The sequence below is a fragment of the Merops nubicus genome, unplaced genomic scaffold (genome assembly GCF_000691845.1).
Source record: "Merops nubicus isolate BGI_N331 unplaced genomic scaffold, ASM69184v1 scaffold44994, whole genome shotgun sequence".
Classification (NCBI taxonomy): domain Eukaryota; kingdom Metazoa; phylum Chordata; class Aves; order Coraciiformes; family Meropidae; genus Merops; species Merops nubicus.
Genome location: NW_008607102.1, coordinates 1 through 16,391, shown reverse-complemented (window position 1 = coordinate 16,391; position 16,391 = coordinate 1). Strand labels below are relative to the sequence as shown.

General features: G+C 47.2%; 2 protein-coding genes across 2 annotated transcripts; one reads left to right on the top strand and one right to left on the bottom strand.

Annotated features, from left to right (window-relative positions):
- Positions 1–56: 56 nt before the first annotated feature.
- Positions 57–8,420, top strand: DGCR14 (DiGeorge syndrome critical region gene 14; the record flags this gene model as incomplete). The annotated part of the gene is made up of 9 exons (XM_008939831.1): positions 57–225; positions 1,052–1,147; positions 1,739–1,905; positions 3,800–3,917; positions 4,665–4,798; positions 4,933–5,035; positions 6,325–6,434; positions 7,343–7,458; positions 8,017–8,420. Coding segments are annotated over 9 exons (1,299 nt in total), but the record flags the coding sequence as incomplete, so codon positions are not given.
- Positions 8,421–9,314: 894 nt separating this feature from the next.
- LOC103772496 (testis-specific serine/threonine-protein kinase 2-like) lies at positions 9,315–10,286 on the bottom strand. Its single transcript, XM_008939832.1, has one exon. The coding sequence runs from the start codon at positions 10,284–10,286 to the stop codon at positions 9,315–9,317; it is 972 nt and encodes a 323-aa protein (XP_008938080.1).
- Between the last annotated feature and the right edge of the window lie 6,105 nt (positions 10,287–16,391).

Sequence of the window (16,391 nt, the reverse complement as noted above, 5' to 3'; positions counted from 1 at the left end):
CGTGTGTCTAGCCTCGAGGTGTCCCAGCCCGGCCTTGCCCTTGTGTCTGTTTGCAGAGTTTGGAGAAGATTATTCAACGAGACTTCTTTCCTGATGTGGAGAAGTTGCGGGCGCAGAAGGAATATCTGGAGGCTGAAGAAAACGGTGACTTGGAGAAAATGAGACAAATTGCTATCAAGTTTGGCTCCTCCTTGGGCAGATCATCAAGGGATACACCTGCACCCTGTAAGAACTGGCTCACAGGGGCATATGTGTTTTATATCTAATATTACTGCTCTGGTTTATCAGAATTTTTGGAGGCAGTTCCTGTCTTAATGATTCAAGGTTGACATTGCCTAGGAATGACTATACCAGGTTGGGCAGTAGCCATTATCTGATGCCTAGTACTGAATTTCTCTTTGAGGGTGTGTAATAGTTTCTTCCTGAGGGGAATGGTTTTGGAAGAAACAGCCATTGAACCATTCTTCAGGGGTTGAAGGGTTCTTGCTGCATCTACAGACATGTAAGATTTTCACAGACTGGGGACGGGTGTTGTCGGAAGCTCGTGATTCTCAGAGGTTCACACAGTAGGCATCCGGTGCCTGGCTGCATCACGCCACATTCAGGTGTTACTTACACTAAAGCCCAATCCCTAGCTGTGTTCTCACAGTGTGGTTTAGGAGACGTAGCTCTCCTGTGGCAAAGAGTGTGTGTCACCACCAAGTGATCTCCCTTCCTGCACATGCTGCCCCTGGCCTAGGTTATGACTGTTACACTGCCACTTGCTTCTCTTGGCAAAAGCTGTGACAGATATATGGGACTGTGGCTCTCCTGAGAATATTTCCCAGCAGGAGAAAAATAATGTCTTAGATGACAGCAAAACTTTGTTTGGTGGTTGAGACAGAATTGAACAGAGTATTCTAGAATCTTTTCACAGCTTTTTAATTAAATTATTGTTCTTTTGGTATGACTTCTTTGATTGGCACATGATGTTTACTAGGTTGGACAATGTCCCAGCAAATATCCTGTTCCATGCTCTTCTAACCATGTGAAATTTTTTTTTCTGTTACAGATGTTACTCCAGCCACATTTGAAACCCCAGAAGTGCATCCAGGTGGCCTTCCCCTGGGGAGTAAATCCAAAGCTGGTATCAAAACTGCAGAGGAAGGTAGGAGAATGATGTTTCTCTAGCTGCATTCTTCAGCAACAGCTCTGTCTCCTGAAAAGGTTTTCAGTATTTAGTGGATGTTTAAACAGTAACCTTTAACCTTCTAGTGGGTGAAAATCATCACTCTAAAGTTGAACTTGGTGTCAAGTGTTACATCATGTGTGTGAATTCTCAATTATGGGTCTGTTTACAACTGTAAATTCTTAAGTCAGTTGATGTCTTTGAAGACAGTAAATTTTTTCCTGTGTCACCTGAAATTCTGTAAGTAAGCAAAAATTGTAGGGGTAGAGCTATTCATATAGTATATTAAAAGTACCTGCTAGCAGCTTGGCTACTTGTGTGTTTTCCCTTTAACACAAACAGCTATAAATGCCACAAAAGGTTTTATGTTAAAACCTTGAACTTTATTTTGAAGTTGGATATGTTTTCCAAAACAGAATTTTTGTACCACCCTGCATGATGTATTTTTTTCCACCAAACTTCATGTTAATGGATATCTAGAAGGCTCACTGTCAGAAGCAATTAAGAGTTGTGTATGGTGAGGAAAAGGAGGTGTTAACCTTTCTCAGGCTTCTCCCCTTCTCTCATTAGGAGAAGCGGAGAAAGATGACAAAGATGCACTTCCCAGTCTGGACAGCTTCTTAGCAAAACACACAAGTGAAGATAACGCTTCGTTTGAGCAGATCATGGAAGTGGCCAAAGAGAAGGAGAAGGTCAAGCACGCTTGGCTGTACAGTGCAGAGGAGGAGTACACCCAGGTAGGAAAATGGCTCAGCCCTATCTTTGCTCTTCCAAAGCCACACATCAGGGAAAGGAACACCACTTTACTGTATTTCTTATTTGATTAAATAGAATATTGTCTTACTTTCTGTTTTTGAATCCTGTTACAAGTAGAGATGATAATTCATTGTTCTGAGTGTTAGACTGCTGAATTGCTCACATTGTTGAGTAAGAGTAGAAGGGGTTTTGTTTTGAATAGTAGGAGCATCAGGTGATCACATCTAAATCTTGGCTAAGCTTGAGTTTCCTGGGTCCTCTTACAGTTCATTGCTTCCCTTTGCAGTCCTGTTTTTTCCCTATCTGCAACACAAGAATGTTGTCGACAGTTCCTGGGATCTCGCTCTTCCTAAAGCTTTGAGATGGAGGAGCATTGGACCAGGTGCAAGTATTGCCATTCTTGGCAGTCTTCCCTAAGCAGCAATACCAAGGAGAGCAGCTGAGAACAGTTCCTGTTGGTTGTCCATCAGCCCTTTATTATTGACAGTTAGATTGTCTTTGTGATTTCAGTTTTCTGTCTCTGTTATCAGTAGTAACAGGTGCTGTACCAGTACAGCTGACTGCTGTCTTCCTCGGCTAGTGTCGTGGGAGGCTCAGGAGCTGTTCTGGGGCTGCCTTAGCACTCTGTCTCCACCAGCAGCGAGCAGCTGGCACTGTTGCCAGATGTGGCAGTGATGGATATGAGCTGCTATGCCTTTTAATGAAGTTTGGCACTGACACATGAGTGTTTACTGCTGCTGTTGGGAGCGGGTGTTAGGTTTTTATCTTGGCTAATGTAAACCCTTGGAGTCTGTTACAATACCAATGCCCTCTGTGGCTCCTTATGTTCCTTCTTTGTGCAAATGCTTTCATCCAGAATTAAAAGGCAGGCAGCAGGAGAACATTCCCAGGGTACAGGGGTTGTTTCGGGTGAAGGTGAAGCTGCTAGAGCTGGTCTGGTGCTGATGTTGTGTGTCTTCCTGTCGGCCTGTGCTCTGTTCAGACCTTGCATTTCCTTGGAGTGCTGATGCCTGTCAGTGTAGCAAACAGCTTTGCTACGCCTCATTTAATGTGTTCAGTGACAATATTACTATTTAAGGGTGTATGGGTGATACCTATGAAAGACAACATTGGTTGATGTCTTTAGTATATAGTTTCTGGCAGCAATTGCCTAGTTTAGTTAGTGTAGGAATTTGAAAATGAATTAACTTCTCGGTGGCTGACTGCATTCTGTTGGGATTTTTTTTCTATCAGTGGTACCGGTACTGGTAACAGCATGCAGATAATTGTGTGAATGTTAAACACTTCCATGCCTGTACTGCCTGTGGAAATGTTTGAAAACTCTTGAAGTACTGAAGGAGGGTTTGTTCTTTTGTTACCTCTTCCCTGAGCTGATAGAGTTTGCACAGACTGAGATGGTACAAACACTCTTCCAAGGTCATGTGCCAAAGTCTTGTAGGCTGCCTTTATATTAGATATGTCATATGTTGCTTTCCCCTTATTTAACAATGAATGCTTAATTTGAATTTTGATTAGTAGATGGAGAAAAAAACAAAAAAAAGTTTCATCCCTCACAAGTATTGGCACAAGATTTAATCAGCAGTCATAAACATAATCTTTCTGAGGAGTTAATTCTTTAGTTCTCAGTTGATCTTATTCCATAACTGCATATGGAGTTGTTTGCAAGCTCACCTGGGAACAGGCTGGTTTCTCAAGTGCCACTTGCCAGAGAGAGTGCTTGTACCGTGGCAGGTGTGCCAGAGCAGGTAGCCAGCTCCTGACCCAGCTCTCCAACTTGGGTGTGCCTGAGTAAAAGATTGCAGGAGCCTATTTCAAACATATTTTTTTTTCCTCCCCTTTTTTTAATTTTTTTTTTTTTCCCCATTGCCCTTTCAGCGACGAAATGAGAACCTGGCCCTTCCTTCAGCAGAGCAGCAAGCTCTGGAGAATGTGAAAGCAGGGCTGGAGACCTGGGAGTATACGGCTCGAAACACCCTCATGTATTATCCGACAGGTGAGGCGCGCGGCACCCCGCAGAGCCACTGGCTCCAGGTGGGCTGACTCTGGACAGTGCTTACCATGCTTCTGCAGATGGCTGAACAGCTCTTGCTGGTAACAATGCACTTTGTCTTCTGTGAAGCTCGGATGTATAAAGTTGTTTAAAAAAGCCTTTTTTCATATCATTTTTTCCCCTGTTTTTTTCCCCCCTTTGCCTGTTCTCCTTTGCCTGTGTTTGCCAAGTTTGATCATGTTCTGTTTGTCACTGGGAAGCTCATTATCTGTATTATAGAAGCTCTTGTTTTCAGGAGCCAAAGCTCTCTCCAGTTTGGTCTGTCTTGTTTACAGGCACTTTCTCTTCATCTTTATTCATTCTTTGCTTCTGCTCAGAGGGTGTTCCTTGGACTTGGTAGTCCCTCAGTTGCTGTAGAAAGCTACATCATTTTGTAAATGCAGTTTTCTTTTTTGGCTACCAATGTACAATTGATAATTTCTGCAAACCAGTAAAGTAGAGAAGAGAAAGTCTTGTTGACTGTTTTCTTAAAAATGAAATAAGTCTGCTCTGAATGCATAGATTTCAAGTGTTACAAAGCATGTATCTAGTGCCAATTTTGGTTGACGTTGCTGGAGGTACACAATGCAAGCGCTGATGGATTCTGTGTCATGTAGGAACGTGTGGCAGGTGACATGTTGGTTGGGAACTTTAGAGCACACTGCCTAGTGTTACCCTAGCCCTTTCTTAAAAGACATTTTGCTTTTCAAGGTGTACCTGATGGGGATGACACATTTAAGAAGCCCAGGGAAGTTGTCCATCGAAACACCCGTTTTGTGAAGGACCCTTTTAGCCAGGCTGTGAGCAAATCACAGCTCCAACAAGCTGCAGCCCTCAACGCTCAGGTTGGGCAACTTTACTACTTCTGACTAAAACCTTATTAGACTCCTTGTTCATTAACCAGGAAAATTGTGTGTGTGCTAGACACAGCTGACTCACACCTTTCTCCATGATAGTGGCATTGTCTTTTTTATTTCAGTACAAACAGGGCAAAGTGGGACCAGATGGAAAAGAACTGATACCCCAAGAGTCTCCAAAAGTGAATGGATATGGATATGTAGCCACTCCCTCTCCAGCTCCTGGTAAGAAAATTTTGTTATTTTTTCTGGTCTAAGAGGACTGCTATTGCACTTAGACAAGGAGGTAAGCCTTCTGCCTTTGTATGTCTCATGAGCTGGTGACTCTCTTGTGTGCTGTGTATGCCAGCTCAGTGCAGTGCTTAAATCCTAGTGCAATACACTGGCAAGAGAAGTCCTGCTGTACCCAAGAGGCTCTAAACAAGCTGCTGTGGCATTGCCTAGGAATTATCTAGAGGGCAGTGAGCCTTCCTAGGCAAATGGGGTGCCGTGGCTGCTTTATCCCTGGGTGGTGCTTCTCTAGAGATTAAAGATAAGAATTCAAACACTTCACAAACATTAACCTTCCAATAAATTCAGGTGCTTGTTTTTCAAAATGAGGAGCGTTCATGTCTGGTAGGTTGCTGAGTGATGGTTCAGTTTGGTTTCCTTCAGAGTCTAATGTATTATTGTTTTTCTTCAGGTCTACTGCTTGCTAGGTTCTTCCCTTGTCTGAATACACTTGTATCTTATCGGTTCCTTTTGTTCAGATGTATTAGCCACAGGATGCTTTCAGCTAGAACAGACTGATAATTTTTCTTCCAGTTGGAATATGATATCTGAATTTTCAGCTGTTCTTCACCAGCTATTATGTTTTCCTGTCTTTTGTTGTTATGCTAGAAGTGAACATACTCGGGCTTTTCCCCCGGAAAGCCTGTAGGTGGCATTGGGAGCACACCTCCTTTGTCCCATGCAGATGACTTTTCCAAGCCCTGGACAGCAGGATTTTCTAGCCCGTGACTTAACCAGGCTCTTAGAATCTGTTCTGCAGCCATAGCTGTTACACAAGGTGCAGTCATTGTTTGGTACAGGCTAGCCTCAAGATGAACTAGGGGTACCCTTGGCTGTTACATGTATAAGTCCTCTGCCCATTTCCTTGCTTTTAAAGAGTTCTCTGTGCTAAAGGAGTTTCAATACTAGGGGAAGACTAGGACCACAGAGGAAAAAATGGAAGTGTCACTGAGGAAAAGCTCACCAAACAGGCAAATAAACACATGGAAAGGACAGCACTGGGGTGCTGTAACCCAGAGGGTGATGCAGCCACAGGTAGTCCTGTGGTTTAAGGTCATTCCTGTTTTAATGGGAACCACAAGTTACTGTTCAACATTGGCTGTGATATCCTCTGCAGCAGAGCAGCTCCTTTGTGTGTTGAATTTGGTGCAGTTCATGATTTGCTTCTCTGTTGTTTTTTTTTTTTTTGAAGAACAAACAGTCACATGTCTTGCATGAGAGTGAGGTTTAAAATTTGTTCTTAGGTGTGAATGAGTCTCCATTTATGACATGGGGTGAAATCGAAAGCACCCCTCTGCGTCTGGAAGGGTCAGAAACGCCCTACGTGGACAGAACACCTGGACCAGCCTTCAAGGTATTTCATGTCAGGAGTTAGCATGTCATTCTTTTGGGGAAGGGAAGGACTAAGAAGGGAAAGGCAAGTGAGTAATTAGTAGATTAACATCGTTATGAGAGTGTGACACATCTCTGGGCTGTGTTCCCAGTCCTTGAGACTAATAATTTAGGTTCTGCTTGGAGGGTGGAGGTGAACATGGCTCTACATGAAAGCTACTTGGTGGAGATACCTGAGGTGGAACACGCACTGTTGGCAGGAGAGTGAAGCTTAATATTTGATGATGGGCCCAGACAGAGAGGCTTTCAGATGCCTGATTTCTCTGATTTTAATGTATGATTGGGTAGAAACTGTAGGATTTCCATCTGTCTTGGTCTTGGCTATCACAGCCTGAGGTGAAGCGTATCACTTGAGACTAGAAAAGGCTCTGGCTCTGCAAATGGCACCTGACTCTGCATGCCACCTGCTTGTCTCCCGCTGGTGTCATTGAAGGTGAGCAGTCTGAGACTTAGTTTAATAAAGGTGCAATTTGCTGTTTGTGTCTCTGTTCTGTCAGGCTCCAAAGCCGCTGACTGGTTCTCCTGCTGTGTAGCAATGTCTGTGTTTGCCTGAGAGCTGGCTGGATACCGGCCAGGCTAGGCAGGACACAGGTGACATTGTTTGTCTAGGAGAGACAGCAGGAGGAAATGCCAGAGGTAATGGCTGCTTCCTTGACTGAACTGGTTTTACCATTTTTGTTATTGCTAAGGCAGGTTGAAGGTCTCTCTGTGTCTTCTTGCTTTTATATAGCAGCAGAGAGGTGTGGGCTGGCCCTACTTCCCCCCAGTTTAGATCCCTGTAGGCTGGAATCCCCTTGGGAAGGTGCTTTGATTCTTTATGCATCACTCATATGAGTGCCTTGGTGAGTGAACCATGTGATACATTTATAGATCCTGGAGCCTGGGCGCCGTGAGAGGTTAGGACTCAAGATGGCCAATGAAGTAGCAGCTAAGAACCGAGCAAAGAAGCAGGAGGCACTTCGAAAAGTGACGGAGAACTTGGCCAGGTGAGACTCCTGTTCTGACCCCAAAACTGGGGATAGGTGTTTTCTGGTGAAAATTTACATTGACATGTAGAAAAGGAAGACTGATAATAGTACTGGAGGCAGGAAGAGGTACGGAGAAACTGAAAGGTTTTAGAAATGAAAAAAATTAATTGCTGAGGGAAGAGGTGGCTGGTGGCTGTCCCTGATACTCCCTCTTGTCAGCATTGCTGTTCAGCCCTACAGCCACCCAGCAGTGCATCTGGATCCATGTCTGGCTGCAGTGCAAAGAGGGGATGTGATAAGGTTTGCTTGGCTGGGTGATGGGAAGGACAGAACAGGCTCGAAGGAAAGGGCAGGCAGTGCCACTCAGGTTTGGGAGGGACGTAGGAGGTTTCTTTGTCATCTCTCTCTAGAGACACTGACTGCATTTACCTGCAAGCAGAATGATGTCTGCAGCCAGTGCGTCTGGTCTGTGGGGGGACTGGATGCTGGAGCTCACCTGGGGAAGCATTGATGCTCTTCCTGTTAAATGGCATATTTTTACTGTTAAATCTTTTAAACCTGTTCGTTCTATTCCAGCCTCACTCCAAAAGGACTAAGCCCGGTGATGTCTCCAGCTTTGCAAAGACTAGTAAACAGGACTGCAAGTAAATACACCGACAAAGCGCTGCGAGCCAGCTATACTCCTTCCCCAGCCCACACGGGAACCCCGGGTTACAAGACCCCAGCAAGTGGGCCTCGTACACCTACAAGCACCCCACAGGCAAGGACAGTATCTCAGACCCCAGTCTCTCAGGATACTACATCGATCACAGACAATTTACTGCAGCTTCCTAAAAGAAGGAAGGCATCTGATTTCTTCTGAATCTTCCAGCCACCCGCAAGGCAATAGTGAGCTGGCTGTGCTCAGCCCTCTGCTAACTGGATGTTGTGAGCAATCTGCTGTAAGGGGTGTCTAGATACAGCTACCGGAATGGAAGCCAGCAGTTACAAGATCTGGGACCAGCGCTGCTCTGGACTGTATAACTAAAAATAGGCAGCAAAGTGCTTTTTGGAAGCAAAATATCTCCTGCTGTAGTGTAACTTCCCTTTGAAGTGTGCGGGTGGGATGCACAGGGCAGCTGTAGCAAAAGGATGCTTATTGCAATGGCAGGGAAGATTCTGGACTCTTGGTAAAAGGAGATAATATTTTTAAAGATATATTTCTCTTTTTAAGATGGCTGTCCATTTAAATAAGTTTCTGTATAGATACATCTATTTATAAAATGTGTTGAGCATTCCTATAAGGTTTAACTGGACTTTATTCCAGCTTGTCAAACTTCTTTGGTTTTGTACTTTGCAGAAGAGGGAGTACAACCCTGTACATATTGAGATATGACCCAGAATTTTAAAGGGCTTCTCTTTAATTTAAGAGGAGTTTAAACCTGAATGTACAATGGGCCTGTCAAGAGAGCAAGTACATTATGAAAACAGTATGCATGCAGTTGCAGACATCAGTTCACACTCCCTAATAACCTTCCCTCTTCCTTACTGAATCCAAAAGGCAGTGTTGAGGCATGTGTGAATTCTGCAGGCAACGTAGTCAGGGACTTGAGAAACGTGAGCGTAAGAGCTGTTAAATGCCAGCAGCACTGAAAGAAACTTTCCAATGTGTTTTGACAGTAACTTCTCATCCCTGCAAACTCTTATCAGGGACAGGTCTTTTGAGAGTAATATTGTTAAGCCATTCATTCACCTCAGCAGATGTACTCTGTCTTCTGTTGCCATACTTTGTAAAGGGAAAAGGGAGGACTGTTGGTGAAAGGATCCAGAGAAGCTGAATTTGAGAATCAGCAGTTCTGAGGTTGGCCCGACTTTTATTTTAAAACCAGCCATCCTTAAGAGGATCCCATTTCCATCTCTTCTGCTTCCTCTTCTGCAGAATGGGATTTGGCTTGCTGCATGTTCTCAGGCTTTCCTTCATGCAGCTTTTGGGAACACTCACCCTCTTCTGCAGCAGGCGGAAGGGAAGGGGATGTGGGTTCTGGAGTCTGCAACCATGAGTGTTTCAAAACTTCATCTATGCACAACCTCTGAGACACGTTGGGCTGGAGCAAGTGGGAAATGAGGTCCTCAAACTCTACAGTTAGGTGTTTTGTATTGGGGAAGGGAATCTTGTGTTGTTTCTGAAGACAGATCATTTTCTTGACATTGGAATCATCAAATGGCATTGAAGCACAGACCATTGTAAAGAGGATGACACCCAGGCTCCATATGTCAGAAGCCCGAGGGTCATAAGGAATGCCCTCGAGCACTTCGGGAGCTGCGTACGCAGCAGACCCGCAGAAGGTTTTACTGAGAACAATTCTTCCGTTTTCATCCCGAGACAAGGATTTCGAAAAGCCAAAGTCTGACAGCTTGATGTTGAGGTCTTCATTGAGGAGGATGTTCTCACATTTCAGGTCCCTGTGAGCAAATTCCAAGTCGTGGCAGTACTTGATGGCAGATGCCAGCTGCTGAAACTTCCTGCAGGCGATGTCCTCTTTCATAGCTCCCGAGATCCTGATGTAGTTCAGGAGGTCTCCCTTTTCTCCCATCTCCATCACGATGTACAATTTCCCATATGATGTCTCAAAAATCTCATAGGTTTTGATGATTGAGGGGTGGTGCAAACGTCTCAAAGCCTCTAGCTCCCTGGGGAGAAATCTTTCCAGGAAGTCCCGAGGGGTTTTCCTCTTGTTGATGATCTTAATGGCCATGTTGCACTTCAGCCGGTCACAGTAGGCAGATTTCACTTTTCCATAAGTCCCTTCTCCTAGCGTGTTGTTCAGGATGTAGCCTCTCTTTCGAAGCACCACAGCATCATCCATGGTGGGAGAGCTGGGGGGAGCTGCATGAGTTGGTGCTGGTGTGCATCATGTGTGGTGGCAGATGTCGTGCCCACGTGCCATGGTGGCTGCCCAGGGCTCTGGTGAGGTGGGTGGGTGGGCACCCCAGCTGTGTGATGTCACAGGCAGCCACCCATGCACAGGGCACTTAGGAGGACCTGGCAGTCCTTTTATAAAGCTACCAGGTGACATAATTCAGGGCAAAACTTAACATCAAACTGCTGAAAGACATCATTTGTGCTCTGCCTTCTTCATAAAGCAATCTATATTTAGTTTCACTAACAGGATGGAAGTAACTTCATTTTTCTTTCCTAAAATGTACCCAAGTAATTTTATATTTAGTCATCTGCGTCAGGTGAAATTGTCTGTTGTCCTTCTGTATGTCTCGTGATTTTTCAGTCTCCACTTGGGCATGCTCCCGGTGTACGGTGGCTTTGCTCCTTGTCATCCAGCTTTCCTCAAAATGGATGGGTTCCTGCTTTTCTTGTCTTCACTGAGGCTGTGTTCAAGAACTGGTGTTCTGAGGTTGTTTTTGTCCTTATAGACTTATTAGGAAGAGGAGGAGGCTTCTCTTAAGTTCACATCTTTGTTTCTCATCCAGCCTCTCCATTTTGTAGCTCTGACAATTGGCTGCTTTTGTGGGCTTTGCGGATGCCTTTTTCTTAAACCCTTCTTCAGTGAGGGAGTTATGTTTTGACTTCCAGCTTCTGGTGTTCTTGAGAAAGGCTCACACCAACATCTTCCTCAGAAGGGCTCTGAGGATTCCTGTTTTGCATGTTCATTGCTTCACTGTCATCAGCATCTGGGGCTTTTTGCTTTGTGGTGATTTCAGCTTCTTTAAGTTTGTTTTTACAGCTGCTGTGTGTGTGACTCCAAAGACTTGATGATGTTATCACAATCCAGGGGCTAGGGACAATCCTGCTTCATACACCAGCATGGATGACAGTGTCTTTCTGAAGAACAGAAGTGGTACTTCTGACAGCCACAATGGGGCTTTTGATTGTTTTTTTTCTTCCTATTCTTTGAAACTTTTGGCTAATTTTTTATAGTTAGCCAAAAGAATGAAGAGCCGTTGTAGCCATACATAGCCTGCATTCAGGGCTGTGGTTGCTCCGGTATGAGCTGACCTTCGAGTGTGGGATGAGCAACGTGTGGTTTGATCCAGCCTGGAGAAGCACTGAGCATTAGCTAGATGTCTACACTTCTTGCAGCACGCCTGAGTACAAGACAGCCAGTGTAACACTTGGCACTCTTGACATTTGCTATAATCGGGTGATGTTTTACCGGGGGAACATCCGTGGAAAATCTTACACAGCTCATTGAGCAGTGCCTGCAGCCTTCTGTAAGGTTTGTGGTGTTTGATGCTGTGTTTGTCTTGGTGGAGAGCTTCCTCCTGCAGAGTTTGCACTGCCACTTCCGAAACTCCTGTCCCTGACTGTGTAAAACTCTTCCAAGGGATTCTGTGAAGCACCTCATAAAAAATAATTTGATCAACATGGCTTTGCTAGGAATCGTAACTTCAAGAAATTAGTAACTTTTAGGTTTTTCACTTCAGAAATAGTGGAAGGCTTTTTTCTTTAAGCAAAACATTTTTTTTCTCAGGTACTCAGGAATGAATGCAAAGGGAATCCATTTACTAATGTTTCCATCTTTCAGAGACGTTCTTTAAGGACTGAACTTGCTAAATAACAATGAAATTTTAAAATTTAATTTAAAAGACTAGTTATTTCATAATCATCACATTATCTACTTATCTCCATGAAATGTAGGACCTCTCTGTTAGGGTACAGAGGCCCTGGCCTGTAGTTTGGGACACTGAACAGGCTAGGAGAAAGGAGTAGACATGATGTGAGAGCTGACTGGATGCAGCAGGTGACAGACAGCTGCTACAACACTACAGAGAGCACCCCGGGAATGGCTGAGCTTCACAGATGATTGAGGAGTAGCACAGGGACCACCTGGGGCATGGAATGCTGTGAGGTGGAGGTGACCCAGTGAGAGGTACCAGAAACCAAACTTGCCTACAGATGTGGCAAGACCAGGCCTAATGAGAAAAAGTAATTTGAGGAGGGTTATTCTGGGAGGAGATGAGGGTTAGACAAAGGGAGAAATTAGAAAATAACAAGCATGAGAATGTGGAGAGAAGTTGAGATATGGGCTGGATGTGTGGAAGCAGGCTGTGATCAGTATTTGTGTCTTAAGACTGGTGCTGGAACTGCTCTGCTGTCTTGTTAGGTGGTTCCTACCCATTGGCTGGGTGCAGGAGCTCTCTTCTGGGTATGGGTGCACATAAAGGCTGCGCAGTGTTCGAGGGACCATGTACATGTGGGTCAGAATCAGGAGGGGGCATGTGCCTTCCATGGCATTTCAAACTGATCATGGTCATGCCAAGATGCAGCTGCAACAGCAGAGGAACACAGTACGTGAGAGTGATTAGTTCTGAGTTGTGCAATTCATGCTTAAAGGCAGATTGCATTAAATACCCTGTGGGATAGTCTTGGTTTTAGTGTTTGCTCTCAAGTGAATTAACTTAGACAGACCTACTGAAATCAAGGTCTCGATTCTGCCATACTGAAGGGCCTTCATGTGTTTGCTGGGAATGTGATTTATTTTCAGTGAAATGCTGTAAAACTGGATCTCTTGAAGGGAATGTAGTGCTCTTCAGATGGGCTATTCCTGTAACACCGTCAGTAACGTCTGGTCTCTGCTTCCTGCTGCAGTTCAGCCCTTGCTATCTGTAATTAGGGAATCAGTAAACTCTTTGTTGCCAGATGTCTTTGCTGCTGTAGCACTAACAGATAATGTGCCTTACAGGGCCAAATCTAGTGTGAAAAACCATCTTGGTTCTTGATGACTTGCAACTTATTTTTTCTTTTCCTCCCGTTTTGCGGATGGTTATTTTCCTTTTGCTGTTCCTGTATATCTGCATTTTCCTATGTGCAAGGCCCAAGCACACGTCCCCCCTCAGCCCAGCTAGCACCCGGAGCTCTCCTAACGCCGCAGAGGGGTTGGCAGTGAGCAGCGGTGGCAGCGGGGCTCTCCTGGGTGTCAGGGTTGGCTGTGGTGGGTTACAGGCTGCTTGCAAGAAATTGTGGGAGCCCCGGTGGACCTGAGGCTGTGTGGTGTGACGTGGGGCTGTAACATCATCACGTGTGAGTCTGTGGGTGCTCACATGGGCAACCCAGGGCCTGACTCCCTGCTCCATGCAGAAAAGATGAGGGACTACAAGAGATTCTTGTTCTTACCTGTGGATGGGAAAGGAGGAGGGTTATGGTTGGTTTGGGGAACAGCAGGATGGAATTCTTAAAGAGAAAGTTGCAAGAGACAGTAGTGAAGAGCCAGTGAGGGATGAGTTGCTGTAACCCAGATGGAGAAGGCAGGCTCAGGTGCCTTAAAGAAGCAAAACAAGGATGACATCAGAGATGACTGTTGCTCTTTTCTTTGTGGAGTACAGGTAAGAAAATGCCGAGCAGTAGACAAGCAGCAACGTGGGGTTCGGTGAGGTAAGTGAGAAGAGAAACTCTTGCAATCACCCCACACTACTTTGAGCAAACAAGCCAGGCTGGGGAGGCTGAGGAGTGGTGGGGGCCCTGCCCTGGGGCAGGGGACTGCACTCCAGCTTAGTTCTTTTGATTCCCTGCAGGCTTTGTGAGCTGTGTCTTGTGGCAGGGAGCTGAGTCAGCAACGGGACCTCCCAAAAGCACCGAACCCCAGGCTGGTTCCCTGTGCACTTCACCTAGAGGGCCAAGAGCATTTCCCTGGGGCCAAGGCAGCCCCCCTGCCATGGGGCAGGGGCTGCAGCTTTGCACCCCCTTGAACGCAGGTTCCAGTCAGGGCTGCAGCTCTGCACTGCTTTCTGCTTCTCTGATACAGCGCAGAAGGGAAGCTGTGGTTGGAGATACTTTGTTGTTTTGGAAGACAGGGTTCTTTCTCTGCAAAAATAAAGGAAATGGATCCACTCACTCAGGGGAGTGGGAGATGGAGCAATTCCTGCTTCCTTGTATTTGCATTTGCTGCCTGATTCCCAGCTTGCCGCTGCTGGCCTCAGAGCATCCAGCTGCAATCCCCAGCTCGGAGCCAGGCCAGGGGGAGAGCCTGGTTTGGCTGCTCCCCAGTGAGCACCTTCGCTTTGCTCTCTGGGCACAGCAGATTTTCTCTGTCACTTTTTGGGCACAGGCGATCTGCACTCGTTCCCGCACGCCTTGTGCAGAGGAGCTTGCTGTGGTACCACTACCACACTCCATCCTCCCCTGGGATGCAGCCCCTGGTGCCTCCTGACTGGGGCTCGGGCTGGCACAGCCATGCAGGGAGGCTCTGCCCTGCACCTGCCCAAGCACTGGCAATCCCAGGGTGTTGGTCTCTGCCAGCGTCGCCATGCTCAGCACAGCACAGCCCAGGCAAACGGGTGCCTCCTACCCTTCACCTTTGTGCTGCTGTGTGGCCGGGCTGTTTATTGACTGTTTGCCCAAGGGTGCTGTGCAGGTTGTGGTGCTCACCTGGCACATGTGTATGCTCTGGAGTTGCCTCTGTTCAGAGCTGGTGGGGGGCTGCAGCATGAGGAGATGAGGTCTGCCTTTCCTTGGGACAAAAGACACCACTCTGTCCTCACGGTGGAGGCACCACAGGGCATTTATTTATACGTCATCATGTGTGGTACAGTGCCCAGGACCCGGATGTTGTGGGTTCAAGGTGGATAAAGAATGTCCTGGATCAGTTTGAGGCCAGCATGTATGGCTGGGTTGTAGGAAGCCAGGCTGAGAACAGCCTCTCCCCACAGCATCCCTTGGGAGGAACAAAGCTGGGGAGCTGGACACTTGTGCCTTTGTGCTGGAGGATGTTGTCATGCTCAAGGTCCCCAGGGACATTCAGATCATGACAGTATTTGGCAGCACGAGAACTGGCAAAAGAGGTTTTGGCCTGAATCTTCTGGTAGCGCCTCCTGCTTGTGACACACTCCAGTGGGTCCCCATGCACTTGTCCCCAGGCTCACAGCTCCAGGCGATGGAGCCACAGCTCATGCTTGATGCTACCGCAGCCCTGGGGAGCAAACATTCCCTGCTCTTGGTGGGCTCCTATTTCCACTGCTGTGTGAAACTTCATGTCTAGGTTTGGAAAAAGCATCCCTGGAAGAAATGGCAGCTCAGTTTGGGAAGTGGGTGATGCAGGTAAAGCTGCCTTTTTGATCCCAAATGCCACCTGAGCTGATCCCCAGCGCTAGGACAGTTGTGGCACCAGGGCTGGTGCCTCCTCCCCAGGCTGGGCTCCCTGGCAGGGACAGCTACCACCCTGCCTGGCCTCGTGTGCAGCAACACCCAGGGTCAAATTCCTAAAGGCACCTGTCATTTACAAGGCCATTAACAACGATCTGAGCTGCACAATTAGTTTTCTTTATGCATTTCCTCTCTGGCTGGGCCTGGGAACACCCTCTGGCTCTGGCACTGTTGCGGTGCTGGGAACCATCCCACCAGAGCCCTGGCTGCAGAGATGTCTCAGGGATGAGTGCTGCTTGGTGTCATCCCTGCAGACATGGGAGAACAGGGACGGTCTGATGCTGTGGTGCGCGGGCGGGGACAGATTGAGGCAGGCAAATGATGGTCAACCTGGGAGCCCACTGGGGCTGGGGAACCCCAGCACTCCATGCTAACGCTGCTGGGACACACAGGGTGACAGGTCTGGGAAGTCCCCGGGGCAGGAAAGGCCGTCCTGGGGGACAGAGTGGGCTGGTTGAGGCTTTTACAGAGGGGCTGGGATAAGGCCGTGGTGGTGATGGAACGGCCACCCCAGGTGGTGATGGGGAAAGCCTGTGTCGGCAGAGGGGACTGGTGGAGGCCATCCTGCGGGGACAGAGGGACGAGGGTTGCCGTCCTGGTGAGGACGCAGGGGACTGCTGCAGGTCGGCCCGGGGGTATGGTGCGGGCTAGCAGCGGCCATCCCGGACGACAGAGGGGTCGCCGGAGCTGCCCCTGGGGGGACAGAGGGCACCGGTAGAGGTCATTCTGGGGGGAGAGCGGTGGCTGGAGATGGCCGCCCGGGAGAGGCCGTCCCGGAGAGGGCCGGCGGAGGCTGCAGGGCCGCGGCACGTCCCGT